A 22,241-nucleotide genomic window follows, 5' to 3' on the forward strand; every position below is an offset into this window, starting at 1 on the left:
AGTCAACTAACTTGAGGCAGTTTCCCATTTTGAAAAACAGTGGCAAAGCCCTCTTTTATAATTTTTTTTTAAACAGTATTTTTTAAGCACTTACTATGTGCCAGGCACTGTACTAAGCACCGGGGTAGACGCATTAGTTTGGATACAGTCCATGTCCCACACGGGACTCACAATCTTAATCACCATTTTACAGATGAGGTAACTGAGGCAGAAAAAAGTGAAGTGACTTGCCCAGGGTCATGCAGCTGATAAATGGCAGAGCTGGGATTAGGATCCTCTAGAACTTCTGACTCCCAGGCCCATGCTCTATCCACTAGACCATGCTGCCTCTCTCTTTTTATAATATTATAAACTGTCATATAGCTTATATTCAGTATATATTGTGGAAATGTCATTTATTAGGGTACTTACTAAGTGCTTACTGTGTGCCCAGCGCAGTGTTAAATACAAGGTTAAAGACAAGACAATTAGATAATTAATAATAATAATGTTGGTATTTGTTAAGCGCTTACTATGTGCCGAGCACTGTTCTAAGCGCTGGGGTACATACAGGGTAATCAGGTTGTCCCACGTAAGGCTCACAGTCTTCATCCCCATTTTACAGATGAGGTAACTGAGGCACTGAGAAGTCAAGTGACTTGCCCAAAGTCACACAGCTGACAGGTGGTGGAGCAGAGATTAGAACCCATGACCTCTGACTCCTAAGCCCATGCTCTTTCCATTGAGCCACGCTGCTCCTCGATACGACACAATCCTTATGTCACACAAGGCTCATTAACTGGGAGGGAGGAAAAGGTATCTTTTCCCTACTTTACAGGCGAGGAAACTCAAGTTCGGAGAAGTTAAGTGTCTTGCCTAAGGTCCCTCAGTAGGCCAGTGAGGGAGCCAGAATGAGAAGCCAGGCCCTGTGACTCAGGCCCTCTTGGTGCGATGCACTGTCCTAGGCGTTGGGAAGTACTTAATAACCAAGTGATCTGTTACCTGCCCACAGGGAGCCTAGAGGAAATGAGATTGTAGTACCTCTCCCCACACCTGGCAGTCAGAAGGACAAGGGTTTTAAATCCCAGCTCTGCCACTTTCTCTGCTGTGTGATCTTGGGCAAGTCACTTCACCTCTCTGTGTCTCAGTTCCCTCATCTGTAAAATGCGGATTAGGACAATGAACACCACGAGGCACGTGGACTGTGTCCACCTGATTAACTTATATCTACCCCAGCGCTCAGTGCAGTGCCTGGCACACAGTAAGGACCTAAAAATGCCATTTTAAATTTTCTTTATATTTTTTAAAAAAAGGTCCCCATCCACTCTGCCCCCACATCTCGCTGGTCACACAGAGGCTTTGCTGGCATGACCTGGGCCGGGAAGCCGGAGGAGCCTGGCCCCTGGTGGCTCCCCACTGGTCACTAACGTTACCTCGGCTTGACGTTGCCTCGGGTCTCGGGGGTGCCGCCGCCCATCTCCTCGATGGAGAGTCTGAGTCCCGACACTGAGGATGTCCACCCCAACCACGGAGCCAGTGTAAGATGGGCAGAGCAGGAAACAGTCAAAGCGAGGGGGCAAACGTGACCCAAAGAACTGCAGAGAACTGCAGTTGCGGCTGCCGGTGTCTGAGGGCCCGACAGGCCTCTGGGGCCGTCGCTTCGTGGATTTAAGCTTTCGTGAGCTGGAACTGAGCTCGGTGAACTATGGCTTTAAAAACACCACTCTGGCAAACAGTGCTGTCCTTTCACATCTGCTTCCGATACAGTGAATTGGCTTTTCTCTCCGGCACGAATCCATTGCGAACATACAAGGGCTGGGCATGGCTTCGGAAGGGGGAAATGGCTTATTTGGATTCTTATTTTAGTGGTATTTGTTAAGTGCTCACTGTGTGTCAAGTACTCTTCTAAGTGCTGGGATAGGCACAAATGAATTAGGTTGGACACAGTCCCTGTCCCGCATAGGACTCACAGTCTAAGAAGGAGAACTGAGGCCCAGAGAAGTGAAGTGGATTGCCCAAGGTCACACAGCAGACAAGGGGCAGGGCTGGGATTGGAACCCAGGCCCACCCACTCCTGTGCTCTTCCACTAGACCATGCTACTTCACATGCCTCATGGATACCTCACTTTTTGACCTTACTCTTCAGTTCCCCTGTAGATTTTCTGAATGGCTCAGGGAGCAGCCTAATACTAATAATGATAATCATAACGATGACAATAATAATAATGTTGTCCAGGTAAGAGATTATTATTTATCCCAGGCAACTGAGGTCCCCTTGCCTTGTATATTACCCATCCCACAGTGAGGGTTACCACAGTGACTCTAGGCCTCTAACCCCACTGGCTGTGAGTGGGCGGTTAAATAGGTCTTTTAGCAAACAAAAGGGATGCTCCAAAGGAAAGCCTAAAATGGCTGAGAGGAACTGTATTTTAAGACTTCTTTAAGAAGGGAAATGAAGAGGAGCTTAGACAACGAGAACACCATGAAGCCCTTGGAGAAATAGCTGTTGTTTCAATGCAGTCAGTATGAAGAGGCACAAGTCAGGGCAGACAATCCAAGGGATTCACTCAAACTCCCCTGCCCTGAACTGGAGGCTAAGTGCAGGTTCAGAGGTTCCCCTTTCCAAAAAGGAAAATCAATTCCATGCTGCTGCTGGCTGCCAAGTTGAGTCGGAGACCCACGTGAATTATTCTCTCTTCCTAGGAAAGCTTCAATTTTTGAAACAGTCCTGCCCTTCCGGAGGTGGGAAAGTCACACGCGCGGTCCCCGGCTCTCTTCTTCAGCGGGAGAAATTACGTGGAGCTTTTCCCTGGAATGGACTGTGTCCGGAAAAAGGGGTTCCTTAGCAAAACATAGCCACAGGTACTCCAGACTTCTGCTTCCCACTTTGGCAAGAAATTTTATATGTATGGCATTTGCAACGAGATGTTAACTATGTAACACAAGTCTCTCTCTTTTGCCCAAGCACTTCGTACAGTGCTCTGCACACAGTAAGTGCACCACAAATACGATTGACTGACTTTCTCTCCTCTCTCTCTATCTCTCTCTTTTATGGTATTTGTTAAGCACTGTGCCCGGCATTGTATTAACCGCTGGGGTCGAAACAAGCTAATCAGGTTGGACGCACTCCAGCTCCCACGTGGGGCTCACAGTCTTAATCCCCATATAGATGAGGTAACTGAGGCATGGAGAAATTAAGTGACTTGCCCAGGGACTTGCCCAGGGTCACATAAGAGGCAAGTGGGATTAGAAACTCCATCCTTCTGACTCCCAGGCCCGTGCTCTATCCACTAGGTCATGCTGCTCTCCCTCTCTCTCTCTCTTTCTCTCTGTCCACAGTCCTGCACACAAGGAACTCACAATCTAATTCCCTTGAGACTATCTAGCCAAAATGCAGACCGAAAACACATGGTAAGGCAGAATTGAGTGGACTAATAGAAGCACAAATGCTTTGGACATAAGGTTTTTGGGGAATTGAAATGCTCTACCTTTCATTTCAATTCGTTATTTTTTCTTATGGTATTTGTTTAAGCGCTTACTATGTCTTAAATACCATTCTAAGTGTTGGGGTAGATACAATTTAATTAGGTTGGTTACGGTCCCTTTTCCACATGGGGCTTATGGTCTAAGTAGGAGGCCAGGTATTCCCATTTTATGGTGGAAGAAACTGAGTCACAAAGAAGTTAAGAGATTGCCCCGGGTCACACAACAAGCCATAGGCAGAGCTGGGATTACAACCCAGGTCTTGCTGATTCCCAGGCCCATGCTCTCTTCACTAGGCCACACTGCTGCTCATGTTTAAAATACCCCACTTTTTCCACTTCAAGAGAGCATCCCATCACCCCTGAGAGCCCTCAGAGGCCATAAATAGCTCAAACCCAGGTCATATGTTCAGCATGCTCCAAAAAGTTTCACATTGCATCGGCAACTTTAGCATTCCTTGCCCGGACCAACCTAGGCCATCTAAACATACATGTCATTCGATGAGCTACCATTTCAGAGGGCTATATTTGTTCACGAGCTGGCCTGCCCTGGCGATCGGTTCTTCTGTGGCTTTGCCAATTGTATGTTGGCTCTAGAGGCGGTTGGAATTAGAAAAGTGACTGGTATTGAAAACATCCCCTTACTCTGTTTCCTGATCCTGTCGGAACCGAAAATGCTGGGGAGGCTGACTTCTGGGTCACGCATCACTGACTTGGATGTAAGCTAAGTATCGATCACAAAACCTTTAGTGAGGGAACCAAAGGAAACTGCAAAAAAAAATGCAGCATGGTCTGGTGTCTATGATTTTTATATATTTATTGGTCGGGTTATTTTCAGGTTGCGAGGCAGTCACGCCTGTGCCAGAAATTAAAAATCTCATTTCATCCCGGAAACTGAAAACATTTCATTTCAAAACCACCGAAAAGGACACTCATTCTCACAGACCTTTTCCCCGTTTTCACTTCATAGGGATTATAGACACGGTCGTGTCCATGTATTTCAAACCTCAGGATTTCTGCATGTGTGTGAGTTCGGGTGCAGTGTTTAAGTATGGAAAATGCAACATCTATGTATTCAAACACCTCTTCTCCCGTAATATATTTCCAACCCAGTTGCGTTTTTCAGTCTATCTTGTCAGCAGGCACTCCTGCTATGAGTTAGTTGGTTTTTTTTTTAGGCTGTGACAACTGTGGAATTAGAAATTAGATATTAAACCCTTATTATAACAGAAGTACAGCATTTTCAAGCAGAAGGTAGTAACTCCTTCCAAAGTCAAACCAAAAATAACCAGCCATAGCCAACTATCCATAACCAAACATAAACCGATCACACAGTGAGACTGAACTGAGGGTGAGGTTGGAAAGCACAGTGCTTGGCATAGAGTAAGCGCTTAACAAATGCCATCATTATTACTGTTATTATTATTAAAGCATGTGGTCTAGTGGAAAGAGCCCAAGCCTGGTAGTCAGAGTACCTGGGTTCTATTCTCGGTCCTACCACTTGTCTGCTAGGTGACTTTGGCCAAGTCACTTCCTTCTCTGTGCCTCAGTTGCCTCCTCTGTAAAATGTTGGTATTTGTTAAGCGCTTACTATGTGCCGAGCACTGTTCTAAGCGCTGGGGTAGACACAGGGGAATCAGGTTGTCCCACGTGGGGCTCACAGTCTTAATCCCCATTTTACAGATGAGGGAACTGAGGCACAGAGAAGTTAAGTGACTTGCCCAAAGTCACACAGCAGACAAGTGGCCGAGCCGGGATTCGAACCCATGAACTCTGACTCCAAAGCCCGTGCTCTTTCCACTGAGCCACGCTGCTTCTCTGCTAATGGAAGATTAGCAGATTAGATTAGAAGATTAGCTTCTCTGAAAATGGAGATTCAATACTTATTCTCCTTCCTATTTAGACAATGAGCCCCATGAGGGACAGCGACTGTTTCTGACCTGATTATCTTGTATCTGCCCCAGCACTTGGGACATTGCCTGGCATATAATAAGAGCTTAACAACCGATATTATCATTATTATCATCATCAATATTAATCTCTGATTAATATTTTAATACTACTAATAATAAGTCCTCTATGATTCCTGAAGTAGTAGTGGCATTTTCTGAGCACTCATTAAATTCAATCAATCATGGAGCTTATAATCTACAGTCTACTTACTATACTAAGCAAATGAGTGGTATAAAATGACAGCAAGTAACAAATTCCCTTTCTACGAGGACTTTATAGTCTAAGGGAAGAGGCTGACAGAAAACTTTTCACAGAGTAATCAAAATAAATAATTGAATTTCCAATTGAATAAAAATACATATCTCAACACGAGGGCGAATAGGCCTTAAGTACTTAAGTACTAGATAAGGCTGATGGTTTTTTTTACAATTTGGGATGGTGAGAATTAGGAAATGCCTGTTGGAGGAGTTAAGATTTCACAAGGGGCGTGAATAAGGAAAGGAGTGGGGTCTGTCAGATTTTTTGTGGGGAGGAGGGGAGGGAGTTCTGAGCCAAGGGGGAACAGTGTGAATGAGAGGATTGGAGCAGATTGTAAATCACTGTAGGCAGGGAAAGTGTCGGCCAACTCTGTTGTATTTTGCTCTCCCAAGCGCTTAGTACAATGCTCTGCACCCAGTGAGTGCTCAGTAAATGCCACTGATTGATTGATTCAGAGTGAGAACAAGATACAATTAGAAGGGGACCTTGGGAGGAATGAAGAGAGCAGGTTGGGGGGCAGTGGGAAAAGAGAGAGAGCAGATGGGTGTGGAAGGGGGTGAAGTATCCCACAAAATCCAGCACTGCTTCTAGTCAATGTCGAGGTACAGTCTCAGAAAAGCCCACCCTTATATCGGGAAGGTTTCTTCATTTGCGGAAGAGACGATGTCAATAGCAGCAGCTTCTCACCGCTGTGGCCTGCTTCGGGGCTTTAATTTTGTGTCTTCCATCAGACAGGGTTTGGTGCAGGGCCCATTCCCTACTGGCCAATCCTGGGCTGGATTGGCATTTTCAGAGGGGTCAGGGTCAGGGGCAAGTTTTGCGCCCACAATCACACCCACAATCAGCTCCTTTTTCTCTTACATTCCACCAAACCACAGCCTCTGCAGCTACAGAGGGAGAGAATTTGGAGCAGACAAGATCTTATTTTCAGTGGGTTGGGACCAAACTGCCGTTGAATTTTAAAGCTTGTTTTTCTTTCCCTAGCCAACTCCTTTCATTCCTTAAAGCTATAGGGGTGTGTTCTTCCTCTATCTGAGGAATTCCTGGGAGCTCCAGGAACTTCCTTGTGGCTTATGGGGCAGATTTATTCACTTTTTTCTTTGTATGGAGCCTGGGCCGGATCTTCGCCCCGAGGTGGGGACTAGCTGCTGTTTCTGCTACTCAAGCAGCTTACACTTCTTTCCCTATTCTCTGCCGCAGAACTTCATAAATGGAAATATCCTGGGTCTGGGAGTCAGAGGACCTTGATTCTGATCTCTACTCTTCCTCTTGACGGATGTGGGACCCTAGGCAAGTCACTTTTTTTTTCCTATGGCATTTGTTAAGCGCTTACTATGTGCCAGACACTGTACTAAGCGCTGGGGTAGCTTCTCTGTGCCTCAGTTACCTCGTCTGTAAAATGGGGATTGAGACTGAGAGCCCCACGTGGGACAGGCACTGTGTCTAAACTGATAAGCTTGTATTTACCTCAGTTCTTAGAACAGTGCTTGACACACAGTAAGCGCTGAACAAATACCAATACCATCATCCTCACAGAAGATTTTTCTGGGAGGCTTGATCGTTGCTACATTCACATGCTCATATGGTCACACTCACAGGTTCACCCACTCACACGAGGCACATGTTCACTCATTCATGCACTCCCACACTCTTGCTCCACACTCACACAATGACATGACACTTTTACACAATGGCTCCTACACTCCTACACCTCCCAAACTCCCCTGCTTCACCCTCAACCAGCAAAGCTATCCCGGGCTCACTAGAGGATCCCATTTCCCCCTCGATTGATATTCCCCCAAAAAAGATGGAGGCCAGACCCCTCACGGAGGCCCCACACTGTGCGATGAGCGTATCGTCAGCTGCACGGCTTGGGTTTGCACTATGGCCGTTTGTTGAGCTCCCGACCCTGGAAGACGGATTAAAAGCTTTATTCCCATTTAGCTGAATAGGAAATTGAGGTCTGGACCAAGGTCCCAAAGCCGCTTAGTGGAAAGAAGGGATTAGAACTCCTAATGCCCAAATTTTCATTTCCCTCATCTGTAAAATGGGGATTAAGATGGTGAGACACAGGATGCTGCTCTATCCACTAGACCACCCTCCTTGTCTTATTAATAATAATAATAATAATAATAATAATGGTATTTGTTAAGCACTTACTATGTGCCAAGCACCGTTCTAAGCACTAGGGTAGATACAAGGTAATCAGGTTGTCCCATGTGGGGCTCACAGTCTTAATCCCCAAATTACAGATGAGGTCACTGAGGCCCAGAGAAATGAAGTGACTTGCCCAAAATCACACAGCTGACAAGTGGCAGAGCCGGGATTAGAACCCATGACCTCCGACTCCCAAGCCCATGCTCTTTTCACTAAGCTACGCTGCTTCTCTTACGTGCACACTTTGTTATAGGCACCGTTATAAGTGCTGGGGTAGATAAGAGTCAATCAAGCAGAACGTGGTCCCTGTCCCACATGAGTTTCACTGTACAAGAAGGAGGGAGAACAATTGAATGGAGGTGAAATACCCTATCCCTGCCCTCAAGGAGCGTAAAGGTCTAGCTGAGGAGACAAACATAATATAAATCACAGGTAGGGGAAACAGCAGAATACAGAGATGCAGTCATAAGTGCTGCGGGGCTGGGGCTAGGGGGGGATTTGATAAAAGAGAACAATTTGATTTGATTGACACAGAGCTTGAAGAGGCAGCTTTGCAGTCTGTTCTCCCTCAAGTCACCTCTAAGAAATAGCTGGACGCCCGAGAAGCAAACGAACGTCCCGTGTCTCCGGGCGACATCCGATCTCTCCTCCGTAATGAAGACAGATGGGAGGCAACATAACTCGATAGAGTGAAATCCAATGAAGGCTCAAAAAAAAAACCAAAACCCCAACTCCCTTGATCTCCCTCCCCGCTAAGCTGAGTCAGTGGAATTAATGTTGATGTCTCTGTCATTCCTACTAAAATCCCTGCATCTGGATCTGTGGGAAAAAAAATACAATCAGAAGCCTCTCTCAAGGTATTTTAGTCCTTTCTGGGACCTACACGAAGAGTCTGGGCCATCTCAGAGGTCCTGAGAGCAGAGAGGAGAAGAAAAAACACAAAGACACCAGGAGCCATTGAAACATAACTAGTTTGTTTCTAGTAAAATTCTCTGGTTTTAACAAAACCCCGAATGAACTTGGCCCCAACTGCTTCTTTTCTCTTAAGTCTGAAACCCGGGAGGATTCTAAAGGAAATCAAATCCATATGCTTCTGACTCACCAACCCATAACTCATCAAAATGTTGTTTTCTAAGTCCCTGGATGTCCAAAGAGCCTTCGGGGTCTAATTTCTTTTTTTCCCCCCTATGTTTGTTTTCTTGGAAGGAGAACATCGTATTTGATAGCTGGAAACGAACTCAAATGAGCTTCGATGTGGTTGAGGACCTAGAGCTGTCTGTGGGTCTGGAGTATTTCAGAGGTGGCAATTTCTGCCTCCGCTGTCCCTGATCAAAGTGACCTTGGGCTAAGTCACCCTCCTATCATGTAGGACCTGAATACCTTGCATCTTCCCCAGTGCTTAGTAAAGTGCTTGGCATATAGCAAGTGCCTAACGAATAGCACAGTTATTATTATTGCCTCCCCAAATGCCAAGGCCAGTCACAGCTGGATAGTGCAAACATGGCAGGAGCCGTTAAAACCTCTCCTAACTCAAACTTGTCCAGCGCCTTTTCTTTGTGGGAAAGAAGCAGTTTGGCTCTTCCCCAGTATGTTGAAATTTCACACCTCCCAATCTAGTTCCCCCCACCAACATGTCTTATTTTTCAAATTCCTGGCTGAAAGCTGACATGTCACCTTCAGGGTTGCTTCCTTCATCATTGCTCTCTCCCCACAGGATGGTCCGCCCTTGGGGAAATATGACAAAGAAGACTAGCTGCCCTCTAATAAATCTGGAAGTTTAGGAGGCTATTTGAAAATGAGCCCCTTGTCTGTGGGGCCAAACCTCTGTCACAAATGAAAAAATAGAGCAAAAACAGTGTAGCCATGTGAAGTGTTGTGGAAAGAGGTCGAGCCTGGGAGTCAGAAGGTCATGGGTTCTAATCCCGGCTCCGCCACTGTCTGCTGTGTGGCCTTGGGCAAGTCACTTCACTTCTCTAGGCCTCAGTGTCTCTGTAAAAATGGGGATGATATTTGTTCTGCCTCCTCCTTAGACTGTGAAGCTCCCTTGGTAGGTGGATGGGATCTGATCTGATTATCTTCTATCTACCCCAGTGCTTTTCAGCCTTTTCAGTCAATCAATCAATATTTAACAAGCACTTAGTCTGGGCAGAGCACTGTACTGAGCACTTGGGCAAGTACAATAGAGTAGTAGGAGAACACAATCCCTACCACAACTTGGCTCCCTCCCCAATCATTCATTCAATTGTATTTACTGAGCTCTTACTGTATGCAGAGCACTGTACTAAGTGCTTGGAAAGAACAATTGAGCAATAAAGAGATAATCCCTGCCCACAATGAGCTTACAGTCTTTTTTGGGGTGGTGGAGAGGGAGGGAGATAGACATCAAAACAAGTAAATAGGCGTTGATATAAATATGGCCCTGAGGAACTGCAGGAAAGACTAGCTATCTGGTAAAACTGGAATTTATTATTTTTTTTAAATCAAGAATGTATGGTACTGGTAATGCTTTACACCCAACTCACTTTAATCCTGGCAGACTTTTAACACTAGTTGCTATGTCAGATGCTTCAGGACAAAGTTTCTTTCTCCACCAGCTCCAGGGGCCCAAAGAAGGACTATTTTGGCCAATAAAACTCTTTTTAACTTTCAGCCCGTGTTTGAGACAGTGCTCCGTTACTACAAAGAACCGTTGCAAGGGAGGATAACCTGAATCCAAGCTTCTACCCAGGCTCAGCGCAGACTGGATCAAGACTTTGACACTCAGCTTCATCATATTCATCAGGTTGGACCGCTCTTCCATCATTTGGCATTTAGTTGTTTGGGCCGGGTGGTCACCACCATCTGGGAGTCTGCTCACGAGGGACACCGAGGCGACCGACTAGAGGGCATTCCCACAGCCGGCCGGTAAGTTTTTCGGATGCCTTCTTGGCCAATCAATCAATGGAATTTACTGAGCGCTTACTATGTGCAGAGCATTCCAGCGCTTAGTACAATGGCTGGCACATAGTAAGCGCTTAACAAATACCATTATTATTTTATCACTAAATGCTTAAGAGAATGCAATATAATCAGAGGACACTTTCCCTGCCCATAATGAGGTCACCAAGGCTTATTGTTATATTGTATGCTCCCAACTATTTAGTATAGTGCTCTGCACACAGTAAACCCTCAGTAAATATGACCGAATTAATTTAATTTCGCTCTGCCCCTCTTTTCCCTCAGCCAGCTTTGCTGATGGCTCCAGACTTTCAAGCTTCAGCTCTCCTGTCTCCTGGCTCCCTCCTCTCTTCCCCCGTCCCCTCCTCCTTTCCCTTGCCCTTGCTATGACTGGGAAGCCTTTCCCTCCTGGGTCCTAGTCTTCCCAGCTTGGGGTTGCTCTCCCTGCCAATCAGAGTCCACACAGGCCGTGACCCAGAAAAATACATCTCCTTTCCAGAGCCCTGCACGCGGTAGGTGTTCAGTAAATACTATCGACACTGACATAGAGGTAAATGAGCTGGAAAGAAAAAATAAAGCACTAAAGTCAAAAGGGCAAAGAAGGCCTCAGCCCCAGGAGGAGTTGGGTGAGGAGCTGAACGTCAGTTCTGCCTTCTCCGTCCTTCAAGCTTAGAGAGTGTAGGTGGCTGAAGAAAGAAATCTCGGGCTCGGGGTGGAAAGGTCCATAGAGGTGGCCATCCCACTTCCTTGCTCTGGACTCCAAGCACATGGTTATGGGACTGGACGCCTTTGGAAAGCTTGGTGAAATCGCCTCTTATCTACTTGGCCTCAGGCAAGGGTACATCAGTTTTTTCATCATTGACTTGTTTGTTTCTGTTTTTTTAATGGAATTTGTTTAGTGCTTACTATGTGCCAGGAGCTTTACCAAGCACTGGGGTTGATACAGGATCACAGGTCCCACATGGGGCTCACAGTCTAAGTACGAGGGAGAACAGGGATTGAATCCCCATTTTACAGACGAGGGAACTGAGGCTCAGAGGAGTGAAGTGACTTGCCCGAGGTCACCCAGTAGACAAGCGGCAGAGTCAGGATTCAAACCCAGTCCCTTGCGACTCCCAGGCCCGGGCTCTATCCGGTGGGCCATGCTGCTTCTCCTCGATTCTGTGCCGAATCAGAGGAGTTAAAGCCCAGGCCAACAGAGGAGCTTCTCCAACTGGCGGTAAATTCCCCTCTGCCCCGTTGCCCCAATTAGAGAGCGAACCTAAACACGAGTACTCACTCTTGGAGATAAAATGATCCTCTGCCGCTTTCTCTTCATGCCCGTCATACTCCCTGTTGGCTAGTTGCCTGTTGGCAGTCTCCAGTCGGTCTGTGCATAAACAGGAAATGCTTTCAGTGGAGATCTCTATGTATATAAACTCAGCAGCCAAACCCACAAAATAAGATAGCGGCAAGTTGGTGATGCCCACACTAGAGCGGGAAAAGGGAGAGGGCTGGACTGGACAGCAACTACTGAGAGGTCCGAAGCCTCCTTCATGCGGCCGGACCAGTAGCTCCTCTGTCTCCCCTAGGGGAAGGAAGACTCGCCTGTTTGTCACTGTGCTGGGAGGCTACTGAGGGCAGAGCACTGTACTGAGCACCCTCCTTCCCCCACCCAGAGGCCTTCCCTGACTAAGCCCTTCTTTCCTCTTCTCCCGCTCTCTTTTGCATCGCCCTGACTTGTTCCAATTCTTATCCATTCCCCTCCCCACCCCACAGCACTTATGTACCTGTCTGTAATTTATTTATTTATATTAACGTCTGTTCCCGCCTCTAGATATTAAACTTATTGTGGGCAAGGAATGGGTCTGTTCTATTGAACTCTCCCAAGTGCTTGGTACAGTGTTCTGCACCCAGTAAGCGCTAAATAAATATGACTGACCGATCGACTGACTTCTCTACATTAACTCTTCACTTGGCCAGGGGGCTTTTGGTACTCATCCCATCCCTCCAGCACTTACGTCCACATCCTTACTCTCTATTAATTCCTCCATCTGTGATTTGTTTTACCGTCTGTCTCCCCGTGTAGGCTGTCAGTTCCTTGTGGGCAGGTTTCACGCCTACCAACTTTATTGTGTTGTATTCTCTCAAGCGGTTAATATAGTGCTCTGCCCACAGTAAGCGCTCAACAAATACCAGTGGTTGATTGATTGATTACTGTGGGAACTGTACTGTCTGGGGAAGTTACAAAGGAAGGATGCTGATTAAGGGGGTACCAGGTAGAAATCCCATATGATGCTGGTCAACTACTGATGGTACTAAAACCATGGAATTTGGGGCAGGTGCAGAGAAGTGATGCTGGGGATTTCATCCCAATTTTCCCTCAACCCCAGCCTGCACTTTGAGGCAGCAAATCTCCCAAGAATGGTGTCTGCATCCTTTTCCGATCTCGGAATCAGTGTCCGCTTCACCGTACGGACCCCCTGGCTTTGATTTTGGACTGGGCTCATTGCAAAATAACTTCCGAAATGAGGTGGTGCGGTCAGCTTGAAAAATAATGGAAGGTTCAGGTCAGAAGGGGCTCCAATTATCACTGAACCCCCTACGCAAATCTTTAATTACTAGTACTCCGAAGAGCAGACCCTGGGACGAGATGTGCTATGATCTCATCAGATCTAATATGTAACATGGGAGGTTCATAAGTCTTATAAATTAGGAATCGGAGGACAAGGTGGAATTTCCAGGAACTTCAAGTTATAAGTTGTAAGTTGCAAGTCATTACAGACTAGTAATTACAGAGTCACCAAAGGGCCTTTCATTAATATTTATTGGTGTTTTTGTTGAGTTCGCCCTCTGAAGCCAATAGCATCTTGCCTTCTCCTAACATCACCCCAACCTTTCCACGTGGGTGTGGGCATTTTGTCTAATTAAATTGGGACTCCTCTAACCAATCAGCCAGTCAAAGGTATTTTTTTTATGGTATTTGTTAAGCACTTACTGTATGCCAGGCAGTGTACTAAGCGCTGGGGCAGATACAGGATAATCAGATGGGACACAGGCCATGTCCCACATGGGACTCACAGTCTTAATCCCCATTTTACAGCTGAGGTCACTGAAGTGAAGTGACTTGCCCAAGATCATGCAGCAGACAAGTGGCAGAGCTGGGATTAGAACCTATGTCCTTCTGACTCCCAGGCTTGTGTTTTATCCACTAGGCCAACAATTTATTGTGTGCGGAGCGCTGTACTAAGCACTTAGCACTTTATGAAGCGTTTCAATCGATCACTCGCTATGGGCCGAGCAGTTGGGAGAGTACAAAGGCTGGTATCCGTGCCTCGGTCTCTCTTCTAAAATTGAAAACCGCCTCAGGCGTCCGGCAGGATGGACCGGTTTATTTCTGAGCTTTACTGACAGCAACAAAAAATAGGCATTTAATTTCTCCGGTTTTGTCTGAGCTGGGATTCAAGAGCTCGCACCACACCAGCTCCCCAAAAACGCACTCATCAGGGGCCCAACGGTTTCTAACGTGCCTCGGAGGTCTCTGTTGAAGTCATGCAATCTTCGGATTTCTCCCTCCAGCTTGTTTCTCATTGCCTTGTCCAGAGACTCTCGCTTCGTGGTGGACCTGACGAGGCTCTCGTAGGCTTCCGAAATCCTCTGAATCTCTACCTCAAACTGCAAAGAGAGAGTTGGTATTAGAAGTGGGGTGGGAAGGCGGGTCAGGCCGCCATTCAATGGGGATAGCATGCCACCCTATCGCAAGATGGAGGCCAGTGGAGCCGGAGTTTGCTCACCTGTCCCCTCCGCCTACAGACCAGCCGGAAATGAGACTTCCGGGATAATGCCGGCCGAATGGCCATCCCTTTATTCCTTGGACTGGTCCACCTTTTCCTGTCTCTTACCAAGCTCTCTTTGAGCCTCACATTGCTTGCCTATGGTATAGGATCACAGGGTCAGGAGGAAGGACACAAAGTCATCTCATCCTGTCCCCTGTCTCCAGGAAGAACTGGACCTAAGCCCCCTAAAATGGAAGGTCTGTCTGTGCTAGTCCCTAGATCTCAAGGGAATGAACACAAAATGGTGCTGGTCTTTATCATGGTATGATTCTCGATTCTTATTTTTGGATTTTTTTGTGTCATCCATAAAGCTGTCCACATGAGGTGCTAGGGACCTTCTGTGTCAGGGTGAGGAAACGTATTTTGCAGTGGACATTAGGAAGCTTCAGTGTTTACTAAGGATTGGAAGGAATATTGCTATTGTCGTTTAACGTTGTTAAAGAGCCAGTTTAAAGTCTGTGACAAAGGCAGAACTTTCTACAGCCCTATACCGGAGGAAGGTCTCCCAGGCATGTCACCCAAACAATCTGTGACTCGGTTTCTCCATCTGGAAACTGGGAGTCAAAAACCATGGCATTCATGTGCTTGTTTCCAAGGTGCTTTCAATTTCAATGGATGTAACTCTCTGTGGGTTCCTGGGCTGTTGACGCAGCTGCAGAGATGGGCTGCCTGCTCAACTCTATCGTGGCCGAGGCAAAGAACGGGGGTATCGTGGCAAATGAAGGGGCCCCGCCCTGGTCCCCGCTCAGGTACCGGCAGAGACGGACTGTGGGGAGGCTGGGCGCCAGAGCTGGGGCCTAAAGCAGCCTCGCCTAGTGAGTACAGCATGGGCCTGGGAGTCAGAAGGACCACAGCCCTAATCCCTCTCTGCCCCTTGTCTGCTGTGTGACCTTGGGCAAGTCACTTCACTTCTCTATGCCTCAGTTACCTCATCTGTAAAATGGGGATTGAGACTATGAGCCCCATGGGGAACAGGAACTGTGTCCAACTTGATTTGCTTGTCTCCACCCTATTGCTGAGTGCAGCGCCCGGCACAAAGTAAGTGCCTAACCAATACCACAATTATTATCATTTGAGCTTCTTCAAGCATCTCCATGAAAATTAGATGATGGTCACGGTTCCAAACTGCACCAGAGGCACTTCAAGGACACGCCTCTGATATCGGCAACACTTTAATCGTCCCCTGGGGATAAGAACGTGGCGGATTTCAAAGGTTCCCCTGAAGTCAGCCACTCGGAAGGCATCTCAAGTCAGAAAGCTGACAGGCCTCCACATCTACTCGGAGGAGATCGTGGAATGTTTGTTATGTGGTGCCAGAGTGTACGGCATGTCCTGAACCGTCTCCTCCTTGGACCACAAATTGTCATCCTTCCTTTCTATTTTGTTTTCAAAAGAGATAACTTCAAGCTCCATCATCTTCTCTCCCTCTCCTTCCCCACCCCAGCTTCTCTGACTCTGTGTTTGTATGTGTGTGTGTGTGTGTGTCTCGGCTAATACCGACTATAAAACGAACTGGCATGTAGTAGCGAGAGCATGACCATGATGGGCAGAAAGCTAAAAGCATTTCAGTCATGAGACAAAACGCAGGCCTGTGGAGCGATTTCGGGATCTCTGCCAGCCGCTCAGAATAGAGCAGGGGAAGGAACCGCAAACCGATTTCCCCTCGGGATGGGCAAACCTATCGCATTAGGGTCGGATCAATTCTCCCCTCCAGGCTGGGGAACAGACTCGCCTGAACATGAAGAGAGGACTCGTCTAGCTCCTCTCCCCTTGTCTCCTCAGCCCTCTCCTCCACTCTCTCCTCGGCCTTCTCCCCCTCTTTAACCATCTCCCCTACTCTCTCCTCAGCTGTCTCCCCACTCTCTCCTCAATCCTCTCTCCCCAACTCCCTCCCTCTCCTCAGCCCTCTCCCCACCCTCTCCTTTCCCCTTCTTCCCGACTTTCTCCTCAGCTCTCTCCCTGACTTCACTGCTTTTCTCCCAACTCTCTCCTCTGCCCTCACCCACAGTCATCCCTCTGCCCGTATCTCCCCTACCCTTCTCCCCCACTCTTTCCTCTGCCCCTCTCCCTCCCACTCTCTTTCTGCCTCTCCCTCCCACTCTCCTCACCCAAAAGCCGTCCCCCCGAAGCTTTCAGCTGTCCCCGGTCTGGGCCCTTTAGAGTTCCTTTGACTGAAAGTTATTCAACCTTCAAGAAGGAGAAGCTCGGGGAGGAACAATGAGCCCCTCTGCCTACCGTTCATAGAAGACATGTGCCAAGTCAATAAAATAACAACGTTGTGGTTGCCGTTCGGGTCGCAGGGATGATGACAGCTATTGAGGCCACTGCTGAAGTTCTGCTTAGAGCAACACTGTCAAAAACGCTCCCTACCCGCTAGGGTGCTGGGGACATCATTTCCCGGGATGCACTTCAACCCAGAGCCGGGCCTGCTGTCCAGCTCAATGTCTCTTTCGTATCAGCGACACGGGAAGTCGTCACTCAATTAAACGCAAGTCTCTTGGCCAATTGAGAAGCAGTGTGGCCTAGTGGAAAGAGCATGGGCCCGGGAGTTAGAGGACATAGGTTCCAATGAGAAACAATGTGGCCTAGTGGATAGAACCCGGGCCTGGGAGCCAGAAGGAGCTGGATTCTAATCCCAGCTCCTCCACTTGTCTGCTGTGTGACCTTGGGCAAATCACTTCACCCCTCTGTGCCTCAGTTCCCTCATCTGTAAAATGGAGAATAAGACGGTGAGCCTCATGGGCACAGGGATTGTGTCCATCCTGATTAGCTTGTATCTACCCTGGTGCTCAGTACAGTGCCTGGCACATAGTAAGCACTTATCAAATACTATAAAAAAAAAAAAATCCCAACTCCACTACTTGTCTGCTGTGAGTCCCTGGGCAAGTTACTTAACTTCTCTGTGCCTCACTTACCTCATCTGTAAAACGAGAATTAAGACTGTGAGCCCTATGTGGGACAGGGACTGTATCTAAAGCGATTAGCTTGAATCTACCCCAGTTCTTAGCACAGTGCCTAGCACATAGTAAATGCTTAACAAATACCATATTAAAGAAAACTTGGTACTTTTCTGCCAACTCCCATCTTATCCTCCATTGTTTTCTGATGCCAGCTCCCTCCTAAGCCTAAAGGCAGAGACCGGAATGATCCCATCAGCCTGCCAATTAGGAGAACCAGCCGCTATAGAAGAGAGAGATGGACCACAGCAACTTTCAAAATACATTTCCCCTTCTAGACTCCCTCAGCCAACATTTCACAGAAATGTTAGCTGCTCAGTAAATACCTTACAGTAAATACTGGGGGAGAAGAAAAGCCTTTTGGAGAGAAGCTTAAGGGCTGGAAGGGCAGAAGAGAGAGGCTTTAAAAAAAAAAATCTGTTTTGTTCTTCTACAATCTCCTCCAGCACCTCTTCCAAACTGGCACTGCCCTTGGCCTCTCCCGGAGGGGAAACCGAGTCACTAAGAGGTTAAGAGTCTTGCTCAGGCTCGCACTGTGAGTCACGGGATGAGAAAGAAACAACATTAAAGTCCTCCCAACTGCCGATTCCTCCCTGCAATCGCTCAAACCACATTCCGTGTTCAAGGAGTCAGAGCCAAATTCTGCCCTCAGATGGTTTCACACAGCTCCCGGGCCCGATCCCCCATCGATCTTCTTTGGGGAAAGAAAGAAATGTTTGTTTCCCAGACAGCGCTGAGCCAGCCCTTCCTTCCCTCTTGCATCATGAAATGAAGAAGATGGCCTCCAGAGCTGTCAGATTCGAGCCTAGGCCCAAACCAGGATGGGCCAGGAGTTGCGAGCCAGCAGAAGCGGCATGGCCTTGTGGATAGCGCACGGGCCTGGGAGGCGGAAGGTCATGGGTTTTAATCCCAGTTCTGCCACTTGTCTGTTGAGTGACCTCGGGCAAATCACTTCACTTCTCTGGGCCGCAGTCACCTAATTTGTAAAATGGGGACTAAGATTGTGAGCCCCTTGTACGACAGGGACTGGCTCCAACTCGTTTTGCTTGTATCTACTCTAGCGCTTAGTACAGTGCCTGGCACAGAGTTAGCGCTTAACAGATACCATAATTACTATTATTATTTTGATTATTAGGCCTCCCGCAATGGCTAAAGAGAACAGTTCAGGTCTGTTAGCTGTGCACTCCTGAGGGCAGAGGTTGTGTCTTCTAACTTTGTTTTGCTCTCGCAGGCGTTCAGTGCAGTCCTCTGCACCCAGGAGGGGGCTCAGTAAATATGCCTGAAAGATGCTTGGCCACTGCCATCGTCTCCTTCTGAATTTAGCAGAAGTCGCTGGGCCTGGTGGACTCACTGGGAGACTTGATCCCGGAGCAGGTGTGTTCTGACTTGGAGACTCACACGCACATCCCTGACGCAGGAGCACACACAACCCGAGACCCGTCTACCAACCGTGGTATTTACTGAGGGCTTACTGCGTGCAGAGCGCTGTACTAAGCACCTGGGAGAGCACAGTGCAACTGAGTCGATAGACACCTTCCCTGCCCTAAGTGGGAAGCACTATAATTTCGTCCTGGTCCGTGATGATTATTTCAACCCTCCCGGTAAGTTTTTACTCCAGAGGACTTATTCCCATATCTTTGTACTGTCCCAATCCCCTATCCGTAATTTATTTTAATGTCTGTCTCCCCCTGTAGACTATACGCTCCTAGCGGACAGGGAACGTGTCTTGTCAACTTTGTGGTGTTCTCCCCCAAGCACCTAGTGCAGTAAGCACTCGATAAATACCTTTGATTGACTGCTTGATTGACTGAGCTTGGCTGCATGTCTCTTTCCTCCTGGTTTTCAAGACTTGCTCACCCACCTAGATCTTTCATTTTGTTATCAGAGTTGCCTTCTTTATGTTTTAATGGTAGTTGTTCAGCGCTTACTATGTGCCAGGCACTGTACTAAGCACTGGGGGAGATCCAAGATAATCAGGTTGGACACAGTCCATGTCACATGGGATTCACACTCTAAATCCCCATTTTGTGGTTGAGATGAGTGAAGCACAGAGAGGTCAAGTGTCACGCATAAGGTAACACAGCAGACAGGTGGCAGAGCTGGGATTAGAACCCAGGTCCTCTGACTCCCAGGCCCGTGCTCTATCTACTAGGCCATGTTGCTTCCCTTCCTCCCATCACCCTTGCCGAACACATAACGCTTGGTGTTCCCCTAGAACAGAGCCTGGCTCTCTCTCTGCATCTATAGTTTTTCGCAAAGTTGCAGCCTGCTACAGCTCCCCGCCCCCAAGACTGTGTGCCTTTTGTGGGCAGGGATTGTCTCTCTTTATCGCGTTCGGGGCTTTGGAGACATAACCAGTGGGTCTCCCGCCTGACTGGCTCGATCCGTCCATCAGCAGTATTTACCGAGCGATTCCAGCGGGCCCCGTACTGAGCGCTTCGGAGCGTGCCATACGGTGGAATGGGTAATAATAATAATACTACGAAGAATTACGGTAGTCGTTAAGCACTTACTATTTGCCAAGCACTGTTCTAACTTCTGGGGGTAGATACAAGGTAATCAGATTGTCCCACGTGGGGCTCACAGTCTTAATCCCCATTTTACAGATGAGGTAACCGAGGCCCAGTGAAGCCCCAGGTCACCCAGCAGACAAGTGGCGGAGCCGGGATTAGAACCCATGTCCTCTGACTCCCGGGCTCTTGCCGCTGGGCCCGCGATACCTGCCCTCCAGGAGCGTACAGTCTCGTGGGACTCCTTCCCCCCGGCTCTGACCAGCCCGTACCTTCTGGAGCTTGTCGGCTTTGTCGTAATATCCCTCCAGCTCTTGGTGCAGCGCCCGGTTCTCCTCGGACAACATCTCCACCATCTGCTGGGCCCGCTCCACGATGGCGTAGGCGTCCGGGGCCGGCGGCGGGGCCGGGGGGGTGGCGGACGGAAGCAGCTGGGCCGCCGGGGACGACGACAAGGGCGGCAGTGAGGCCGGATGCAGGGGCCCGGGGGTGGCCGGGGCCTGGGAGGGCATGGGGCTGGGAGGCGGCTGTGGCGGTGGCTGCTGCTGCTGCTGCTGCTGTCCGGCCTGGAAGGGAAGCTGGCACTGCCGGCTGGGGGCAGAGCGCAGAAAACGCCATTAATCGGAGCTGGGCGGGAGACGGGGAACGGGCTTCCTTCTGTGAAGTCCCAGGAACTGGAACTCCCTCCCTCAGTCCGTCAGTCACTCGTATTTAGAGAAGCAACATGGCGTGATGGGTAGAGATCGGGCCTGGGAGTCAAAGGGTCAAGGGGTTTGAATCCCGGCTCCGCCACGTGTCTGCCGTGCGACCTCGGGCGAGGCGCGTCACTCCCCTGGGCCTCGGTTACCGCATCTATAGAACGGGGATGGAGACCGTGAGCCCCCCGTGGGACGGGGACCGGTGTCCAACCCCATTTGGTTGCATCCACCCTAGCGCTTAGTACAGTGCGTGGCACCTAGTAAGGGCTTAAAAAATACCATAATTATTATTATTCTCCTCAGGCTGTTGCTGGCCACCCTCGGTTTCTGAATCTAAGAGGAGTCGGGGAGAGGAGGGGAGGGACAGAGCACTGAAGTAAGTGTTTGGAAGAGTATAGTACAACAGAATTGGTAGACATCTTCCCTGCCCACACGAACTTACGGTTCAGAAGGGGAGACAGACATTAAAATAAATTCCAGATATGAGAGGTGTTTATGGGGCCGATAGTGGGGTGACTGTCAAGTGATTACAGGGTACAGATCCAAGGGGAATGCAGAAGGGAGATGGAGTAGGAGAAACGAGGGCATAGTTGGGCAAGGTCTCTTGGATGAGATGTAATTTTGATAAGGCTTTGAAGGTGGAGAGAGCAGTGGTGTTTTGCATATGAAGGCGGAAGGAGTCCTCTAGACTGTAAACTCATCACGGGCAAGGAACGTGTCCGCTAATTCTGTTGCGTTGTACTCTCCCAAGCGCTTAGTACAGTGCTCTGTATGTAGTAAGTGCTCAGTAGATACCGTTGATTGGTTGTTTGATTGATTCCAGAGGGAGGACACGAGCAAGGGACGTCGGAGAGACAGATGCAGCGAGTCGACTGTTGTTGATGTTAACAGGTAAAACTTGGTGGGTTGGCATTTGGAGAGCTGAAATTTCTCCCAAACCTGGTGAATGTTATTGCCTTCACAGCTGAAGTCATCGATATCTTCATTAACTAAATTTATTGCACGAACGCTACTGTGTGTGTGCAGGGGATTATACCAGGTACTTGATGGGGGAAGGCATTCAGCAGAAGCATTAGACTTTTTTTCTGGTATGTGTTAAGTGCTTACCATGTGTCAAACAGTGTTCTAAGCGCTGGGGTAGGTACAGGTTAATTAGGTCAGACACAGTCCAGGCCCCGCAAAGGGCTCACAGTCTAGATAGGAGGGAGAAGGGGTACCCCCATTTTCCAGTTGAGAAAACTGAGGCACAGAGAAGTGACACGCCCAAGATCACACAGTGGGCAATTGGCAGAGCCAGGATTAGAACCCAGGTCTTTCTGACTCCCAGGCCTGTGCTCTCTCCATTAGGCCATGCGATCCGCCAAACAATTATATTTTAGGTGTCATTAGGTGTCACAACCTCTGCCCTTGAGAAGCTTTCAGTCTAGAGAGTCAGGAAAGGTACGGAAACTTTATGAAAGGCAGAGGAAGAGAGGGTGTTAAAATAAAAATGCTG

At 48.3% G+C, this 22,241-nt stretch overlaps 1 protein-coding gene across 6 annotated transcripts in view; it reads right to left on the reverse strand.

Annotated features, from left to right (window-relative positions):
* AMOTL1 (angiomotin like 1) overlaps positions 1 to 22,241 on the reverse strand; it is a 91,853-nt gene that overhangs the window by 12,806 nt on the left and 56,806 nt on the right. For all 6 annotated transcript variants that reach the window (XM_029048055.2, XM_029048054.2, XM_029048057.2 and 3 more), the window contains 3 exons: positions 20,321 to 20,639; positions 14,276 to 14,420; positions 12,046 to 12,135 (listed from right to left, as the gene is read on the reverse strand). In XM_029048055.2, the coding sequence (XP_028903888.1) occupies positions 12,046 to 12,135; positions 14,276 to 14,420; positions 20,321 to 20,639 (554 nt within the window). The remainder of the gene's footprint in view (positions 1 to 12,045; positions 12,136 to 14,275; positions 14,421 to 20,320; positions 20,640 to 22,241) is intronic.

Source organism: Ornithorhynchus anatinus, chromosome 20 (genome assembly GCF_004115215.2).
Source record: "Ornithorhynchus anatinus isolate Pmale09 chromosome 20, mOrnAna1.pri.v4, whole genome shotgun sequence".
NCBI classification, from domain to species: Eukaryota; Metazoa; Chordata; class Mammalia; order Monotremata; family Ornithorhynchidae; genus Ornithorhynchus; species Ornithorhynchus anatinus.